General features: G+C 38.2%; 2 protein-coding genes across 3 annotated transcripts in view; one reads left to right on the forward strand and one right to left on the reverse strand.

Annotated features, from left to right (window-relative positions):
- DppIII (dipeptidyl peptidase 3) overlaps positions 1–16965 on the forward strand; it is a 171283-nt gene that overhangs the window by 71154 nt on the left and 83164 nt on the right. The window lies entirely within an intron of this gene.
- On the reverse strand, positions 5708–6474 carry LOC109503985 (uncharacterized). The gene is made up of 2 exons (XM_019842074.2): positions 5963–6474; positions 5708–5884 (listed from the first exon to the last, which is right to left on the reverse strand). Exons 1-2 carry the CDS (start codon positions 6109–6111, stop codon positions 5731–5733), a joined length of 303 nt encoding a protein of 100 aa, XP_019697633.2. The 5' UTR covers positions 6112–6474; the 3' UTR covers positions 5708–5730.

Genomic DNA, 16965 nt, shown 5'->3' on the forward strand with positions numbered 1-16965 from the left:
CTAAATTTCGGCGCGGAGAATTTAACCTTGAAGACGAGCCACGCTCTGGTCGACCTTTTGACATTGATGATGATGTTTTGCGTACTTTAGTGCTCAATAATCCGCGAATTTCAACAGAAGAAGTTGCTACAGCACTAAACGTTGACCGATCAACCGCTTTTCGGCGTTTAAAAAAGATGGGATTCGATTTGAAGCTCGATATATGGGTGCCCCATTTGCTGACCGAGAAGAACAAAATCAAGCGAATTTCTGCAGCCGTTTCTTTACTCGGGCGGCTCAATAACGAGTCGTTTTTGGATCGACTAGTGACGGGCGATGAGAAATGGGTCCTCTACAACAATGTTCAGCGCAAACGGACATGGAAACAATCAGGTGAGCATGGTGACGCAATGCCAAAGGCCAGTTTGCACCCGATGAAGGTGATGCTCTCTGTTTGGTGGGATTGCAAGGGCATAATCTATTTCGAGCTTCTCCCCGCTGGCGAAACGATTGATTCGGACAAGTACTGTCGCCAATTAGCCAATCTGAATCGAGAAATAAAAGAGAAACGTCCGATTTTGTCAAATCGCAAGGGAGTCGTCTTTCATCACGACAACGCCAGACCACACGTTTCGAAAAAGACGCTGCGCAAACTGAAGAGCCTGAAATGGGATGTCTTAACGCATCCACCGTATTCTCCTGATATTGCACCATCTGACTATCACTTGTTCCGGTCATTGCAAAATTATTTAAATGGAAAAAACTTTGACTCTTTGGAGGCCTTAAAAAACGGCGTCTCTTCGTTGTTCGAATCTAAACCGCGCAGTTTTTATGATCGAGGCATCCGTATGCTGCCAGAACGTTGGGAAAAGATTATAGAAAACGATGGAGAATATATCATTGATTGAATAAAGATTTTTGTTTGCCTAATCACTGTGTAACTTTTACTCACAAACTCCGCACGAACTTTTGCACTCACCCAATACTACAGAGTAATGGAGGACAAGAGGCACGGATAAGGGAAATGAACAGGAAAGCAGCGTAGTAATGAGGCAAGTGTGGGGTAAGAGAATATAGGTAAGAGAATATGAAGCAAGAATTGGAAAAGAAGGCTGTGGCTATTTGATAAATTAGTGTGGACGGTGATGGGGAGCGGAAATATGTGGAAAAAAGGAAGGAAATGGACGGGTTACAGGAAAAATATATAAAATGGACAATGGGGGTGGAATGAAATATGCCAGGATATATGATAAGGGAGGGAACAGGGAGAGAGAGAGGGTTAGGAGAAGGGCGGGAAAAGCGGCATGAAACATGGAGTGGAGGTTGCAGGAGGGGAGGGGAGGGGAGGTATGGACGAGGGAGAGAGTGGTAGGTAGATGGGAGCAGGAGAGAAAGGAATTCATGGAAGAAAGGGGAATAGGGAAAACAGCAGGAGAAAGTAGAGTACGAGGAAATTGAAGAGAGAGATAGGGAAACACAGGAAAGAAAGATGGGAAACGATAAGAAGTTCAAGGTATAATAAATGGTATAGGTATGTGAAGGGATACCTAGAAAAGGGATATCTAGAAAAGGGTGAAAGAAGATGGAATAGGGTGATAATGTTTAGGATGGGCAATGAGATGAGGGAGGGGAGATATTGGGAAAAGTGAGAGAGGAAGAGTTGTAGGATATGTGGAAGAAGAGAGGAAACATGGGAACATGTATGGGAAGAATGCACGAGATGGGGGGGAGGGAGAGGTAGTAGAAAGGTTGCTAGAGAAAGAGAGAGGGGGAGGGAGAGAGCGAGAGAGAGAGAGAGAGTGATTGATTTGCCTTTATTAGCTTTCTCGGCTATTTGCATACATTTATATATAATAATATAGCTAACTTAATAGTATTAGGAGCGCAAAAAAGTTCTGAGCCCTAGATTTCATACTACTGAAACCACAATTTAAATTGCATTAATTTTCCCGCCCTCTTGCGGTTTTAAAGCAGTGACATTTGGTCTTTCGAAACATCGTGCGATTTGGCGTTTGATGCACATAACCTTAAAATCAGCAGTGTTCACGATGGCAATAACAAAAGAGCATATTCGATTTTTCATCCACTTCGCGTTTCATCTGAAGAAAAATGCTGCTGAAGCCACTGAAATGATCTGCGTTGCATATGGAGAGAACGCTGTAAGTTATGCTACGTGTAAAAGGTGGTATCAAAAATTTCGCCAAGGAGATTTCAGTCTTGAAGATGAACCGCGTGCTGGACGCCCTCAAAAGATTGAAACGGACGAACTGCAAGCATTGTTGGATATAAACTCTGTACAAACTGAAAAGGAGCTTGCAGAGCAACTTGACGTTACGCGACAAGCCATTTCCACACGTTTACATGCAATGGGAAAAGTTCAAAAGGAAGGCAGATGGGTTCCGCATGCATTGTCCGAAGACAACAAAAATCGACGGCGTGACACGGCACTCACTTTGCTTTCAAGGTTCCGGAAAAAGGATTTTCTGCACCAAATCATTACAGGTGATGAAAAGTGGATACTTTATGATAATCCGAAGCGTAAAAAATCATGGGTTGACCCTGGTCAACCTTCGACATCGACGCCAAAGACCAATATCCACGCCAAGAAGGTTTCGCTTTGCATATGGTGGGATTGGGAAGGTGTATTGTATTACGAGTTATTACAGCCGGGTGAAACAGTAACGGCAGATCGCTATCAGCAACAATTGAGCAATTTGAGCGATGCGTTTGAAGAAAAGAGGCCATTTACTGGCAAAGGACGTCGTAAAGTGATACTGCTTCATGACAATGCCCGACCACATGTTGCAAAAGTGACTCAGGACCATATCTTTGCGTTAGGCTGGGAACTTCTCCCGCACGCGGCGTATAGCCCAGACATGGCGCCTTCCGATTACTACCTATTCCGGTCTCTGCAGCATTTCTTGGCTGATACACATTTTGTGACACTTGAAGAGATACGAAAATGCATTGATGACTTTATCGCCTCGAAGCCGGTGAGCTTCTACCATCAGGGAATTCGCAAGCTGCCCGAAAGATGGCAAAAGGTCATCGATGCAAACGGGGGATATTTCGTTGATTAATATAGTTTTGTTTGTTTTTAAATAAATTTTGAATTTTGCAAAAAAAAGCTCAGAACTTTTTTGCGCTCCTAATAACTTACACCTAATATATATTCTTTGAGTTTCCTTTTATAATGCTCTCTCGCCTTTATAATCTCTCATTACTCCTTATTTCTAAAAGTAACTCATTATACATCTTTATTCCTGTGTAGAATAAGCTTTTTTGTGCAGTGCTAGTCCGACGAAATTGGATAGCAATATTATTGGCGTGTTTGTCGTCCGTTAGGAGCAGGGCGGACGAGCACCTACTATTTGTAAATTATTTGTCAATTAATCAATAATCCTTTCACCGCTTTAAAAATAAATATGCACGTATTATAATATAGCTTCTGTCTTATTGATATAAAACACAGCACATTCCGCATATGCTCGACTTTGGTATCACGCTTACACTGCAAAATAACTTTCATAGCCCGATTCTGCGCTACTTGCAGTCTGTCCAGCTGTGTTTCTCCCCCATTAATCAACACACAATATTCAAAATGCGGTGCAATAATTGCTTTATATATAGTATATCTACTATACACTGTTAAATTGCTATCTATCCTATTTAAGAAGCTTGTTTTTTTACCTATTTTTTTTAATATATCACAATGTTCTTCTAGTCTTAGCTTGCTGTCAATGATTACTCCTAGATATTTTATATTTTCTACTTGTTCTATTGACAACCCATCCATACATTTTACTATAATGTTCGCTTTTAATTCGTTTTTTACACTTCTCACAACCATATATTTTGTTTTGCCCGCATTTAATTTTAGACCATTCACATTCATCCATTCTTCAGCTATATTAAATATATTCATTTTCCTTTCAATTTCCTCTTAAGTTATTCCAGTAATATATTAGGTTGGAGAAAAAGAAATCCATTATTTTTCCGTTAGATGGCTTTAGTGGTATATATCACGTGATGTATTAATCGCATAGGTTAATATTTATACTCGTTAGAAAAGTGACATTCCGTACTAAAAAAAATTCTTTAACGGTTTTGTGATTTGTCGATTAAGTTGTGAGCTATAGTACGTAAAAGATATACGTCAACAAAGAGAAAATTCGGTATATTTTACAATTTTGCTTCGATAAAGGCGAAAATGCAAGCCAGGCGGCTGAAATTGTGAATGGTGTTTATCGTGAATGGTTCCGATACTGTCACAGCCAATCACGCGCAATTTTAGTTTCGTCGATTCCGTTCCGGTAATTTTGATGTTAAAGATGCATCTCGCACAGGTAGGCCCGTCGTTGAAAATGTCAATAAAATTATGGAAATGATCGAAGTAGACCGGCATGTTAGCAGTCGTAATATCGCCCAGGAGCTGAAGATCGACCACAAAACAGTTTTAAACCATTTGCATAAAGCTGGATTAAAAAAAAAGTTCGATGTTTGGGTGCCACATGAATTGACGCAAAAAAACATGATGGACCGAATTTCAATCTGCGAAGCCTTGACCAAATGGAACGAAATCGAGCCATTTCTGAAACGGATGGTGACTGGCGATGAGAAATGGATTACATATGACAATATTGTGCAAAACGATCGTGGTCAAAGCGCAGCGAAACGGTTCAAACGGTGGCCAAACCAGGATTAACGGCCAAGAAGGTTTTACTGAGTGTTTGGTGGGACTATAAAGGAATCATCCACCATGAGCTGCTTTCATATGGCCAAACACTAAATTCAGACCTCTATTGTCAACAATTGGACCGTTTGAAGCTAGCGATCGACCAGAAGCGGCCAGAATTGGTCATTAGGAAAGGAATTGTTTTTCATCAGGATAATGCCAGGCCACATATGTCTATAGTGACTTGTCAGAAACTCCGGGAGCTTGGTTGGGAAGTTTTGATGCATCCACCTTATAGTGCGGACCTGACACCAAGCGATTACCATCTGTTTTTGACATTGCAAAACTTCCTTGATGGCAAGAAATTGACCTCAAGAGAAGACTGTGAAAATCGCTTAGTCGAGTTTTTTGCAGATAAGGACCAGGACTTCTATGAAAGAGGGATCATGAAATTATCTTTAAAATGGCGACAAATTGTAGAACAAAACGGTGCTTATTTGACCAAAATCGAACAATCCTAACTATGTTAAATAAAGCCTTGAAATCCTAACTATGTTAAATAAAGCCTTGAAATAAACGAAAAAGTAGTGGATTTCTTTTTCCCCAACCTAATATATAATATTAAAATAGATGTTCTATAAAATATACTCACAGTACACAGTAGTGACAAAAATCAAGTGATAAGTGGGGAGCACATACTTCTGCATAACGCATAATGCATAATGCATAATGAAATGAACTAATCAAAGTACTTCATTTATATCCCCATGATGAAATAAAGGACACTGATTGATTCATTCCCTTATGCGTTATGCATTCTGCGTTATGCAAAAGTGTGTGCTCCCCGCTTGAGGCTGAAGTTAGCAGTAACCTATATGTAACAGCTGATTCAAAAAGGCAAGGATTTCCAATCGCTAAAAGAATATCAACTTGTAACCTAATTTATTGAATATAATTTTTAAATTATGTAATTTATGTCTTTATAGAAGTTGAAAATCCTCGCTTTGCTATTTTGTTACAAATTAAATATGAGCATATATGATATGATACAGTGACAAAAACATTTAATTATATGATTACCTGTCATCTTCGGGTAAAATTTTTTCCTTCCTCAGTGGAGCTTCATAATCATCTAATCCAGATTTATAATTATTATGAATATCATTGTCGGTATGATCGTCATCACTGTCATTAGGTGTGTCGAGGTTAGATTCGTAGCAACATTTTTTTCTATTAAAGTATAAAATACAGCGAATTGAAATCTCGATAATAATCTATGTATATATATTACTAATAATTAAATAATACCTGTGGTTTCTTAAGCGATTAATTGCAGTGTTTTGCAAAATTTTATTGCAAACTTTGCACTGTGCAATTAACTTTTCTGTATTATTTCTTTTTTGGACAAAGCCCCCTTCCGTCCAATAAGAATGTTTAGATTTTCCGCTCTTGTTCATTATATTATTTATTATTTGTCCTCCCTTCCTTCCTCAATATGTGGCTATGCGGGGTTGCGGGACCTTGACGCCTTTTACGAGGCACATGTATGAAACTAAAGTAGTATCATACCCTAGTATCATACGTATGAAACCTATGTACGATACATAAGGTATTATACGTTCCCAACCCTGCCGAGCAGCATGACGTAGGAGACGGCGCGCAGCGGCGAGCGGCGGTCCGCGGCGGCGCGAGGTAACGCGTAGGGGACTAGACGAGCGCCGACTATCCACTGTCGTCTCTTTCTCGCTCCTCTAGCTTGCCGACTGTGTCAGCCACAAGATTTTTCTCGCTACGCCTATGCCTCGTTCTTTTTCTCTCTCGCTCACTCGTTCGCTCTTCCTCTCTTCTCGCGTTCTTACGGCTGGATATATTAATTATATGACATATATATAGTGATATATATGATGATGAAATATTATGTTACGTCCTGGAGGAGGAACGCAACTTGACGCTTGCTTTCACAAGCTCCGACGTACTTGCAAGTCTGCGGTGCAGATCAAGGATCGGAATGACCCCTTTATCTGGCGCGGATTTATCTTATACGTCGGTGGTCCCTTATTTAGGTCAAGGAACTGAATCCTTTTACCTGAGATAGGACCATGAGCGACAGTTGAGGGAAGGGAGAATGTTTTGTGTAAAATAATTAATTCGAAAACGTGATTGGCTTACAATTACAAATAACTTGTTTTATTGATGATTAAGCGAAAGTTCACAGTGAAAGAGAATTTGTAATTTATGAATGTATATATATATACGTATATATATTGGGTATATGAATATGACTCCGCCCTTTTTTGTTAAAATAAAACACATTTGCTTGTTTAGAAAATTAAAGAAAAGTTTATTGAAAGTATGCTCCATCTGCAGCTACAACCTTCGCCCACCTTTCAGGTAATTTATGTATTCCTTGCCTGAAGAAGTGCTAGTCTTTTGAGCTGATCTAATTATCAAGCCAAATTTTGATACTTTCGTATGAAGTGAACCGCTCTCCCGTAAGATCTGACTGCATCGTCCGGAATAAGTAGTAATTTGAAGGAGCTATGTCTGGCGAATATGGCGGGTGGAGTAGCATTTCCCAGTCCTGTCCATCTAAATATCTTTTCACGACTTCTGCGGTATGCGGTTTGGCATTATCATGCTGAAGAATTAATTTGCTGTGCCTATTCACCCATTCTGGCCATTTTTCTTCTATGGCTTGCTTCAAACGCATTAGTTGTCGTCGGTAAACTTCTCCTTTAATAGTTTGGCAACAATCCTTTGTCAATAATGTTTCCAATTCAGCATCTTCAAATTTTTTTGGTGGTTTCCCATGTTCTCTGTCCTCAATTCTAAAATCATTATTTTGAAATCGTCGAAACCATTCCTTACAAGTTGTATTAGATGGAGCAGGATCACCGTAAATCTCCACAAGCAAACGATAAGTTTCCGCTGCACTTTTCTTTGCAATAAAATAGTGTAATAATACTTCCCGCAAATGATGTTTGTTTGGAACGAAAACCGACATTTCCAAGTAGGGTAAAACACTTGTTGCTTACACTTAAACCAAATTTCACGTAGTGCGTTTGAAAGTTGACATGAAGTACTATCGAATACAAGTGTTGCCAGTTATTAGTACACGTTAACAATACTAAAAGCAACATCTGTTGGGAAAGGGCGGAGTCATATTCACACACCCAATATATGTATAAACAATCTGAGCAAAATTCTGTGTTCGTTATGTTCGACTGTGATTGAAAAGATTGGGCCACTGGCATCTAATTTAATAATTAAGGCAGAATGCCAAGGGACTAGAAAAAGGGAAACAAAGGAAAGGAAAAGAAAAGAGAGAGAAGAAAAGAAGAAAATGAAAAGACAGAGGTCACTCAGGCAAAAGAAAGTATAAATAACTTACTGCTGGATCTATGCTATTTGTCGAAAATGAAGTGTAATTACTGCGTGTCGGTGAGGATGGATGACCCAAGTTTGCGCCAAGAATAGGAAGCTGCTCTCCGCTGTACTGCTCACGATGGTCCAAAAATGCACTAGATCGGTGCACGGAATAATTAAGAACTGACGAAAATCTGATCTGTCTAAGCCACTAGTAGGCTTGGTTATTAAGAGACCCTGAAGGGGTGCTGAAGAGAAGACTCTGTCCTGGCTGCGGGTCGGTCGAGAGGAGAAGTAGAAGTGGCATAGCTTTTTCATTTTACTCAAAACGTCACCTCGGTCGAGAAGGTGGGGTTTTGGAAGTTGCGTCAGGGCTCCAAAGTTTATATCCAAATATGGGTATAGGATTTTGTTGCAAAACTTTTCGGAAATGGGGTTTTAGGGAGGCCTGAGATAGATGTGGTAAAGGAACGGGTATCTATGGCAGTAAAATACTTCAAGGTTCCGCTAGGGTTAGTCAGAGATTATGCGCAATAAAAATTTATGAATAACGTGGGAAAGCATGAGTTTCCGAAAATCGAAGGCTAGTAATATTATATAAAAGTATGAAAGATTGTCTGGTCGGTCCGTCTTCAAAGAAAATTGTTGCTCCGAACAGGAAGTTATTCAAGGTTATTTGGAGAGGAGATATATGACTAAAATAACTCGGCGGATCTTTCTGACGGAAATAGGGAAACTCCGGTGATTAAAGCAGAGAGAAAAAAAAGAGAAATCTGTGTGTGTGTGTGACGTCTGTTCTCGGAGGGTCGCGGAACATGAACATTGGTATAATATAAAATCCAATCCGCCCTACTTGACAACGAATTCAGAGTACGCGGAGTCAGCAGATCGTAACAATTACATATATATGAAATATATATAAAAATGATCGACATACACATATAGTATATGTACTACTGTGATAAAAAAATAAGATGAATTTATTTATAAAATGAAAAATCTTTATTTATTCTTCCAAATCAATTTCAACGCCTTCAAAGTACTCCCCGTCCGACACAATGCACTTATGCCAACATTTTTTCCAATCCTCGAAACAGTCAGAGAAATCTTTTTTCGGGATGGCCTTCAATACTTTCTTCGATTCGGCTTTTATCTCCTCAATCGAGTCGAAACGGTATCCCCGGAGCGGTCTTTTGAGTTTGTTGAACAGCCAGAAGTCGCACGGTGTTAAATCAAGCGAATACGGTGGTTGTGGAACGATATGGGTCGAATTTGGCGAAATGTTCTCGAAGGACCAATGCAGTGTCGAGATTTGACGTGTTTGAGGCACAAAACATCTTTTAAAATAGTTAGGGTTGATCCAAATGAAATGTCCGTAGCATCAGCAAGGTTTCTAATTGTCAATCGACGATTTTCGAACAGTAAATCTTTGATTTCCTTGACGTGGCTTTCATCGGTAGATGTTGATGGTCGTCCGGGGCGCTGTCCGTCTTGAACTCATTCTCGGCCTTCTTTGTACCACTTGTGAACATTTTTTTGCGACATAGTCTTATCACCAAAGGCCTTGTGCAACATCATCAACGTTTCCGCGGCAGAATATTCATTCCGCAAACAAAATTTAATGTAAATTCTTTGCTCAACAAAATCAGACATAGTAAAAATCGAAAAACTCACTTTTGTATGTTTACAAAAACACGTATAGTTCTGCAGCAATTGAATATATTGACATGAAACTCTACATAGATGTCAAAGATAGTGCTACCAACCCACCAAAAAATAATTTCATGATTTTATAGTACCCGCGAAGTTTAAATGAAAAATTCACCTTATTTTTTGATCGCAATAGTATATAAAGAATTTTTAGCATTATTGCACAAATAAAGAAGAGAAAAAGTTATAATGAGAGATAAAAGGTTAATAGAAATCCTCTCTTGGCCAATATATATGTTTTTTGACAAATGATTTGTTATGTAATGAGTGACAGAATAACTTATTTATGCTAATAGATTGAAATTAAATTAAATTGAAATTAAAAATTGAAATTGAAATTAAAAATTAAATTAAATGTCATTTGTTTTGGAAAAAATATTCCACTGCTACATTTTTATTTTCGTAGTAAAAATAAATATAGACAAATAAAAAAATAGTTTTATTATAATATTTCAATTACGAGTTTATTATTTAGTTTTACGAGTAGATAACATATATATTGTTGCTCAACAGAAACCGCGAGAAGGTGGTGGTCTTTCCCATCAAAAAATAAATACAACTTTTTCAATACATGTCATAAAGTAGATTAAACGAGAAGACAACGGGATAAGCAGAAAAGGCGATAAAAAAGAAGAGAAGGAATAATAGGTATAAGGTAGAAAATATCGAGAAGTGGAGAAAAATAAAGGCTGGCAAAAGCTATCTTATTTTTTCTATCTTATTATGGAAACGTGCGATGAATCGCAAACATTAAAGCGCAAATTTGTACAAGGGTGGCATAACAATGAACGTTATAAGTCTTGGATACGTCAAGTGTCCTCGGATGACAGCCTGTACTATTGCGCTGTATGCAATAAACATTTTTCATGCAGCTCAACGCATGTTTCCAAACACGCGGATTCTGCGTGTCATAAAAAAAAAATTGCGGAAAATGTTTCACCGAATACGGAGATGAATAAGAATGATGCAGTCCATTGTTCGGGAAAATTTAGGTCACAATGGCTCGACATAGATAAATTTCATTTGTGGTTACGCGAAATACCAAATGATGCGCATGCAGCTTCTTGCATTTTTTGCAAAATAACCATGTCTGATAATTTAGCAAAAATACTGACACGCAGAATCCAAAATGCATAGAGATCGATCGGAAAAAAATTTAGAAACGAATAGATCGGACAAAAGCTTAAATACACCAACTGATGCATCTCTTTTATCGTTTGACGAGTGTAAAAAGGCTGCAGAGATACGATTTGCCGCATTTATTGCAGAAAAAATATACCTCATCAAACTGCAAAAGAGATGCTCAGTTTATTTCAACACATTGGAGAAGATCCCAATGTGTTGAAAAGCTATTAGTCGAACTAAGTGCCAAAAAATTATTTCGAACGTTTTATATCCGGTAGAGACGGAACGTGTCGTTAATAACATTCAGAATACTAAGTTTTCCATTTTTATTGACGACACATCAGATATAACTAACGATAAATGGATGACATTCTTTGTTCGATATGTTAATTCCAACACTTTAGATACTCGGTTGCAATTAGTAAAATTGATTGATGTAGATGCAAGAGATTGTAATGCTGATAAATTATTTAATGCATTTCGATCGGAAATGTATTAACTGCAGACTCCGTTTCAGAATATTCTTGCCCTGTCATGCGATAACGCATCTATTATAACAAGAAAACATGTATCTTTTAAAAAGAAGCTGGAAGAAAAATGAAAGAATTTAATAACATTTACATGTCCTTACCACTCCGCAGCATTAGAGGCATAGGCGTAGCGAGAAAGATCTTGCGGCTCACACAGTCGGCAAGCTAGACGAGCGAGAAAGAGACAGTGGATAGTCGACGCTCATCTAGTCCCCAACGCGCTACCTCGCGCCGCTGCGGGCCGCCGCCGCACGCCGTCGCCTACGTCATGCTGCTCGGGGATCAAAGTTTGCATCACTGCGTGAAAAACGTCTAATTTTGCACTGTTATAATTAAAAAACTATTACGATTTTCACATTATGGTACAGGACTTTTTTGTTCCTCTCACTTAGCTCTATGTCCCTACGGAGTCCGTGTCCCAAAGTTCTGTGACACCCTGTATAGGATGCGGCAAAAGTCTGAAAACACTCAAATATCTCTTAAAAAGTGAATTTTAGAAGAAAATGTTTTAGACAAAAGTTGTAAGGTTTAGAAAGACGCATTCAACGGTAATATCCGCTTGACCTTGGGTGGCGTTGCCAAGGTCAGATCAAGGTCAACCTGATATTTGTAAATGGAATCCCCTATTTTTTACTACATATTCTTGTAGCTTACCTCGAGAGCTTTTCAAAACACTATAACAAGATTTTTTTTCGTTAAGTACTTTCCGAATTTATAAGGCACGAAGGTTGTAGTACCGCCGACATTAGGATTACCCAAGATGTACCGCGTGGAGGTTGCACGGTCGGATTTACATCTCGTGTGTGCGTGTGTGTGTAAAAAAGTGAGTGAGTGAACGATTGAATGAGTATACGTCTACAAATATAAATGTTTGAATTGTTGACCTTCTTCAATTTGACACTGTACCCAGCGGTACGCACTCAGACGACAGATCGTAACCAAAATGTATCAATCAACATCTACAAAAACTTATGTATGGGCGGGAATAGGATTGGAACCCACATAATAAGGCCATTCTTCATTGATGGAACTCTAACGGCTGAAAAATATGCTGCCATGCTTCGAAACGATATTATTCCTGCTATTCGCAATATTTTCGGTTTAAATTTTGATACAATTTGATTTTAGCAGGATGGTGCCCCTCTACATTTTGGGTTGCAGGTACGACAGTCTTTAAACGACACTTTTCCTGAAAGATGAATAGGAAAGAGGGGACCAATCGAGTGGCCCGATCACCTGACATGAATCCCTTGGATTTTTTCTTTTGGGGTTATTTAAAAGATCGCGTTTACAAAACAAAATCTCAAAATTTGGATAATTTGTGACACCGAATTCTCACTGAAGTGGCATTAATTACCTCCGAAATTGTCATACCCTAAGTGAGCATGACGAATTACCTATAATTAATATGCATTAATTATATTGGCAAAAGTGCTATGCGAAGCACACTGTACCTGCACCGCACGTGTTGCAAGCTAAGCATCACGCCACACAGTGGAAATTCCAAAATGTCTAAAAAAGGCAATAGTCAAATAATGCACTGTCTGTATAGACAAAGGTCGCAAGTGACGCGATGTTTTCACAAAATTTGCAAGATTCCTTCAGCGACGAGTCTATAAATCGACTGCCGTCGCCGAAAGAAGGTAAAGCCAGACCACCGGCTGACCGAACCAGACATATGTCTATATCTAAGACGCGACTGTAACGTAGCAGCGAAAGGAGGGTCTGAGAAATAAAAAACCCTTTCTTTATTAAGTTTTGTCTTAATCTCCTCACTACCACCGTCTCGTACATCGATCTCGCAACAAAACATTGGAAAATATTAGGAGTACAAATAAGTTTCCGCCGTTTTCTATCAAAAATTAGGAATTTATTGTGAAAGAACGGTACATTACGTTTTATTCTAAGTATTGTCCATCACTAGCCACTACTTTTTCCCATCTTTCTGGCAACATTCGGATATCACATCGGAAGAACTCTTCATCTTTTGAGGCTATCCACGAATCGACCCAATTTTTAGTATCTTCATATGATGTAAAGCGCTGCTTAGACAGGCCATGTGCCATCGACCGGAACAAATGATAATCGGAAAGGGCAATGTCTGGTGAATACGGCGGGTGGGGTAGGACTTCCCACTTAAGTGTTTCCAAATAGGTTTTGACCGGTTTTGCAACATGTGGCTGAGCATTGTCATGTAGGAGAATAATTTTATCGTGTCTGGAATAGTAATGGGCACGTTTTTCCTTGAATGCTCGGCTCAATCTCATTAATTGTGTTCAGTAGAGAGCTCCAGTAATGGTTTTGCTCGGTTTGAGCAACTCATAATACACGACACCAAGCTGATCCCACCAGATACACAGCATGAGTTTTTTTCCATGAATATTCGGTTTGGCTGTCGATGTTGAAGCATGGCCAGGTGGTCTCCATGATTTTCTCTTCTTTGGGTTATCGTAGTGGATCCATTTTTCATCACCAGTGACTATACGATGCAAAGAACCCTTTCTTTTATGCTTGGCAAGCAACATTTCACACGTGCAAAATCGGCGTTCAACGTCTCTCGGTTTCAGTTCATATGGAACCCAATTTCCTTGTTTTTTAATCATTCCCAACGATTTTAAACGATGTGAAATTGCTTGTTGAGTCACTTCTAATGTAAGTGCAAGTTCTTCTTGCGTTTGGCACGAATCTTCCTCCAATAATGCTTCCAATTCCGTGTCTTCGTACACTTTCGGCCTTCCACTACGTTCTTTGTCTTCCACGTCAAACTCACCGTTTTTAAACTTTTGAAACCACTCACGACAACTTCTCTCACTTAAAGTCTCACCATATGCTTCTACAAACAATCGATGCGCCTCAGCTGCAGATTTCTTCAAATTAAAGAAGTAAATCAAAAGTTCCCGCAAACGACGCTTATTCGGCACAAAACTTGACATTTTCGCACGAAAAAAATTATGTGATGCTGATACGGAGTCACTAATACTTCAAGGTTATGTTGTTACCAGATGTTCAAACTTACGATATTACGTTTTATATCTGACAATTTCAACATAACCTTCTGGTGGGGCCATCTTTTGTTAAACGGCAGAAACTTATTTGTACTCCTAATAAATATAACTGAATTTTTTGTGTTAAACTTAAGAATGTATGTAGAAAACATGTGCATGAGATACACATTGAAATGTCAAGAAAAAAATCTTTAAAATTTGATAAAATGGTTATCTATGCAATATCTTTTATAATAATTCATTACTCAGAAACTGCTTGTTATCACTCTGGTAAAATAATAATGAATTATTATTAAAAGTACTGAGTTGGTAACAACCGAGTTGGTTTTCATCAAGTTTTGAAGATCCTTTTCTTAACAGTTCGGTGATGCGTATTTCATGTACATGTATGCTTAAGTTTAACACAAAAGGTTTAGTTATATTTATTACTATTATCCAAGAAATATAACTCTATTACTGTTATCGTTGAATTTAAAACGATTAATATCTGTATTAAAAAATTACAGATAAAAATTACTTTTAACCTTTTAATGCAACAGCGCTACAAAGTGGTCACTCATTGTTTATTGAAAAACTTGCTATCACCATTACTAATTCTACAAAAACTACTCGTTATCATTCTGATAATTTAAAGAGTAATGAATTATAGAAAGTACTGAGTTGATATTATTTTTATCAAGTTTTGAAGATCATTATCTTGACAAATCTATGTCAACTCAGTCTATAACAGTTTCTTTCTATAACAGTTCATTATTCTTTAAATTATCAGAATCATAACGAATTCTTGTAAAATTAGTAATGGTGATAGCAAATTTTTCAATAAACAATGAGTGACCACTGCTTAGTTAGTGCTGCTTACGTTAGAAGATAAGTAATTTTTTGTCTTTAGTAATTTTTTAGTACAGATGTTAATCACTTTAAATGTAACGATAACAGTAACAGAGTTATATTTCTTGATTAAAAGTAATAAATATAACTAAACTTTTTGAACTTGTGTTGAACTTGAGAATATGCTCTAATATACAGGGTGTCACATTTTAAGTGTCCACCCCAAATATCTCTTATTTTTGATTTTAGAGAAAAATGGTTCAGACACGTTTTGTATGGTTTCGAGGGGGCCATAAGATGGCCATTGATTTGACCTTGAAGAGTCATTTGAAGGTCACGTGAAGGTTACCTCAATTTTTTTAGATGGCACCCCCTACTTTTTATTATATTCTTATAGCTGACCTCGAGAACTTCCCAAAACACTATAATCAAATGTTTTTTGGTGAAGTACTTTTCGAGTTATAAAGCTCCAAATTTACAAAATTTTGTAAAAATACAAAATTTTGTAAAAATACAAAATATTTCGTGAAACATTCACTTTCCGATAGTCTTATCTTACATGATCCAACCAGTCAAGGCAAGATCCGAGCATGATCCAGCCAGTCAAGGTAAGATCTTCTTTTGTGTACAATTACTTAAAGTGTTCAAAAACTTGGCCATTTACTTGTATGCATAGCTCTAGTCTATGGTGAAAGTCGTCCCCAACTTTTTCAAGAACACATTAATATTTCTGCAAACCTGTCTGATCCGGTTTTTCATATTTTCAACGGTTGTAGGCTTTTGCGAATAAACTATATCTCTAATGTAGTCTCAGAAGTAAAAATCTAGGGGTGTCAAGTCGGGTAATCTTGGGGGCCATTCTTGAACTCGGCTGCCCATACCAATCCACTTATTCGGGAATCTATTGTTTAAATATTGTGTAACAGCTCGAGATCTATGAGCCGGTGCTCCATCTTGTTGGAACCACATTCGTCCGAGTAAATCATTGCCGACATGTCTCAAGAGGTTGGGCAGGTCATCTTGAAGAAATCTTAGATAGATTGCCGCATTGAGATTTTCTTAAAAAAAATATGGATCAACAATAACATCTCCCAGGATGCCTGCCCAAACGTTAATGGACCATTGCCATTGGAACTCTTGGCTTCTCTGCCAATGTGGATTAGCATCTGAATAATAATGGCAGTTATGCCTATTAACGCCTCCTCTATTACAAAACGTGGCTTCATCAGAAAAAAGCGTATTAGCAATGAACCGGGGATTTTGTTGGATTTGATCTCGAGCCCAGTTACAAAAACATACACGGCGTTGGTAGTCCCTCTCTTCCAATTGCTGAGTTAGATGAATGTGATATGGGTGAAACTTGTTGAGCTTGAGCACACGATTGACTGTTGATTTAGATATACCGTATTGCCTCTCAATTTGTCTCGTAGAGATTTGAGGATTCAAAGCAACGGCACCTATAACAGTCAATGATGTGACTTTATCAGGGTCCGATTTTCGCCGGTTTCTTCTAAGAAAACCCTGTTCAGCTCTGTCGCAGAGTTTTTTTATTACTTTCCTATCAGGATGGCGTCTGTCTGGAAATCTTTCAGCATAAAGCCTTTCTGCTGCCGAGTAATTATTCCTGGCCTCACCCAAAATGCGAATCATGTCCACAATTTCATTTGGTGAATAAGCAGCCATAATTATAAAGAAAAACAGCTCCAAAAAACAAAAAATTCCTGTCTTATCAAAAAAAAAGTCAATG

This window comes from Harpegnathos saltator, unplaced genomic scaffold (assembly GCF_003227715.2).
Source record: "Harpegnathos saltator strain DR-91 unplaced genomic scaffold, Hsal_v8.6 scaffold14, whole genome shotgun sequence".
In the NCBI taxonomy this organism is placed as follows: domain Eukaryota; kingdom Metazoa; phylum Arthropoda; class Insecta; order Hymenoptera; family Formicidae; genus Harpegnathos; species Harpegnathos saltator.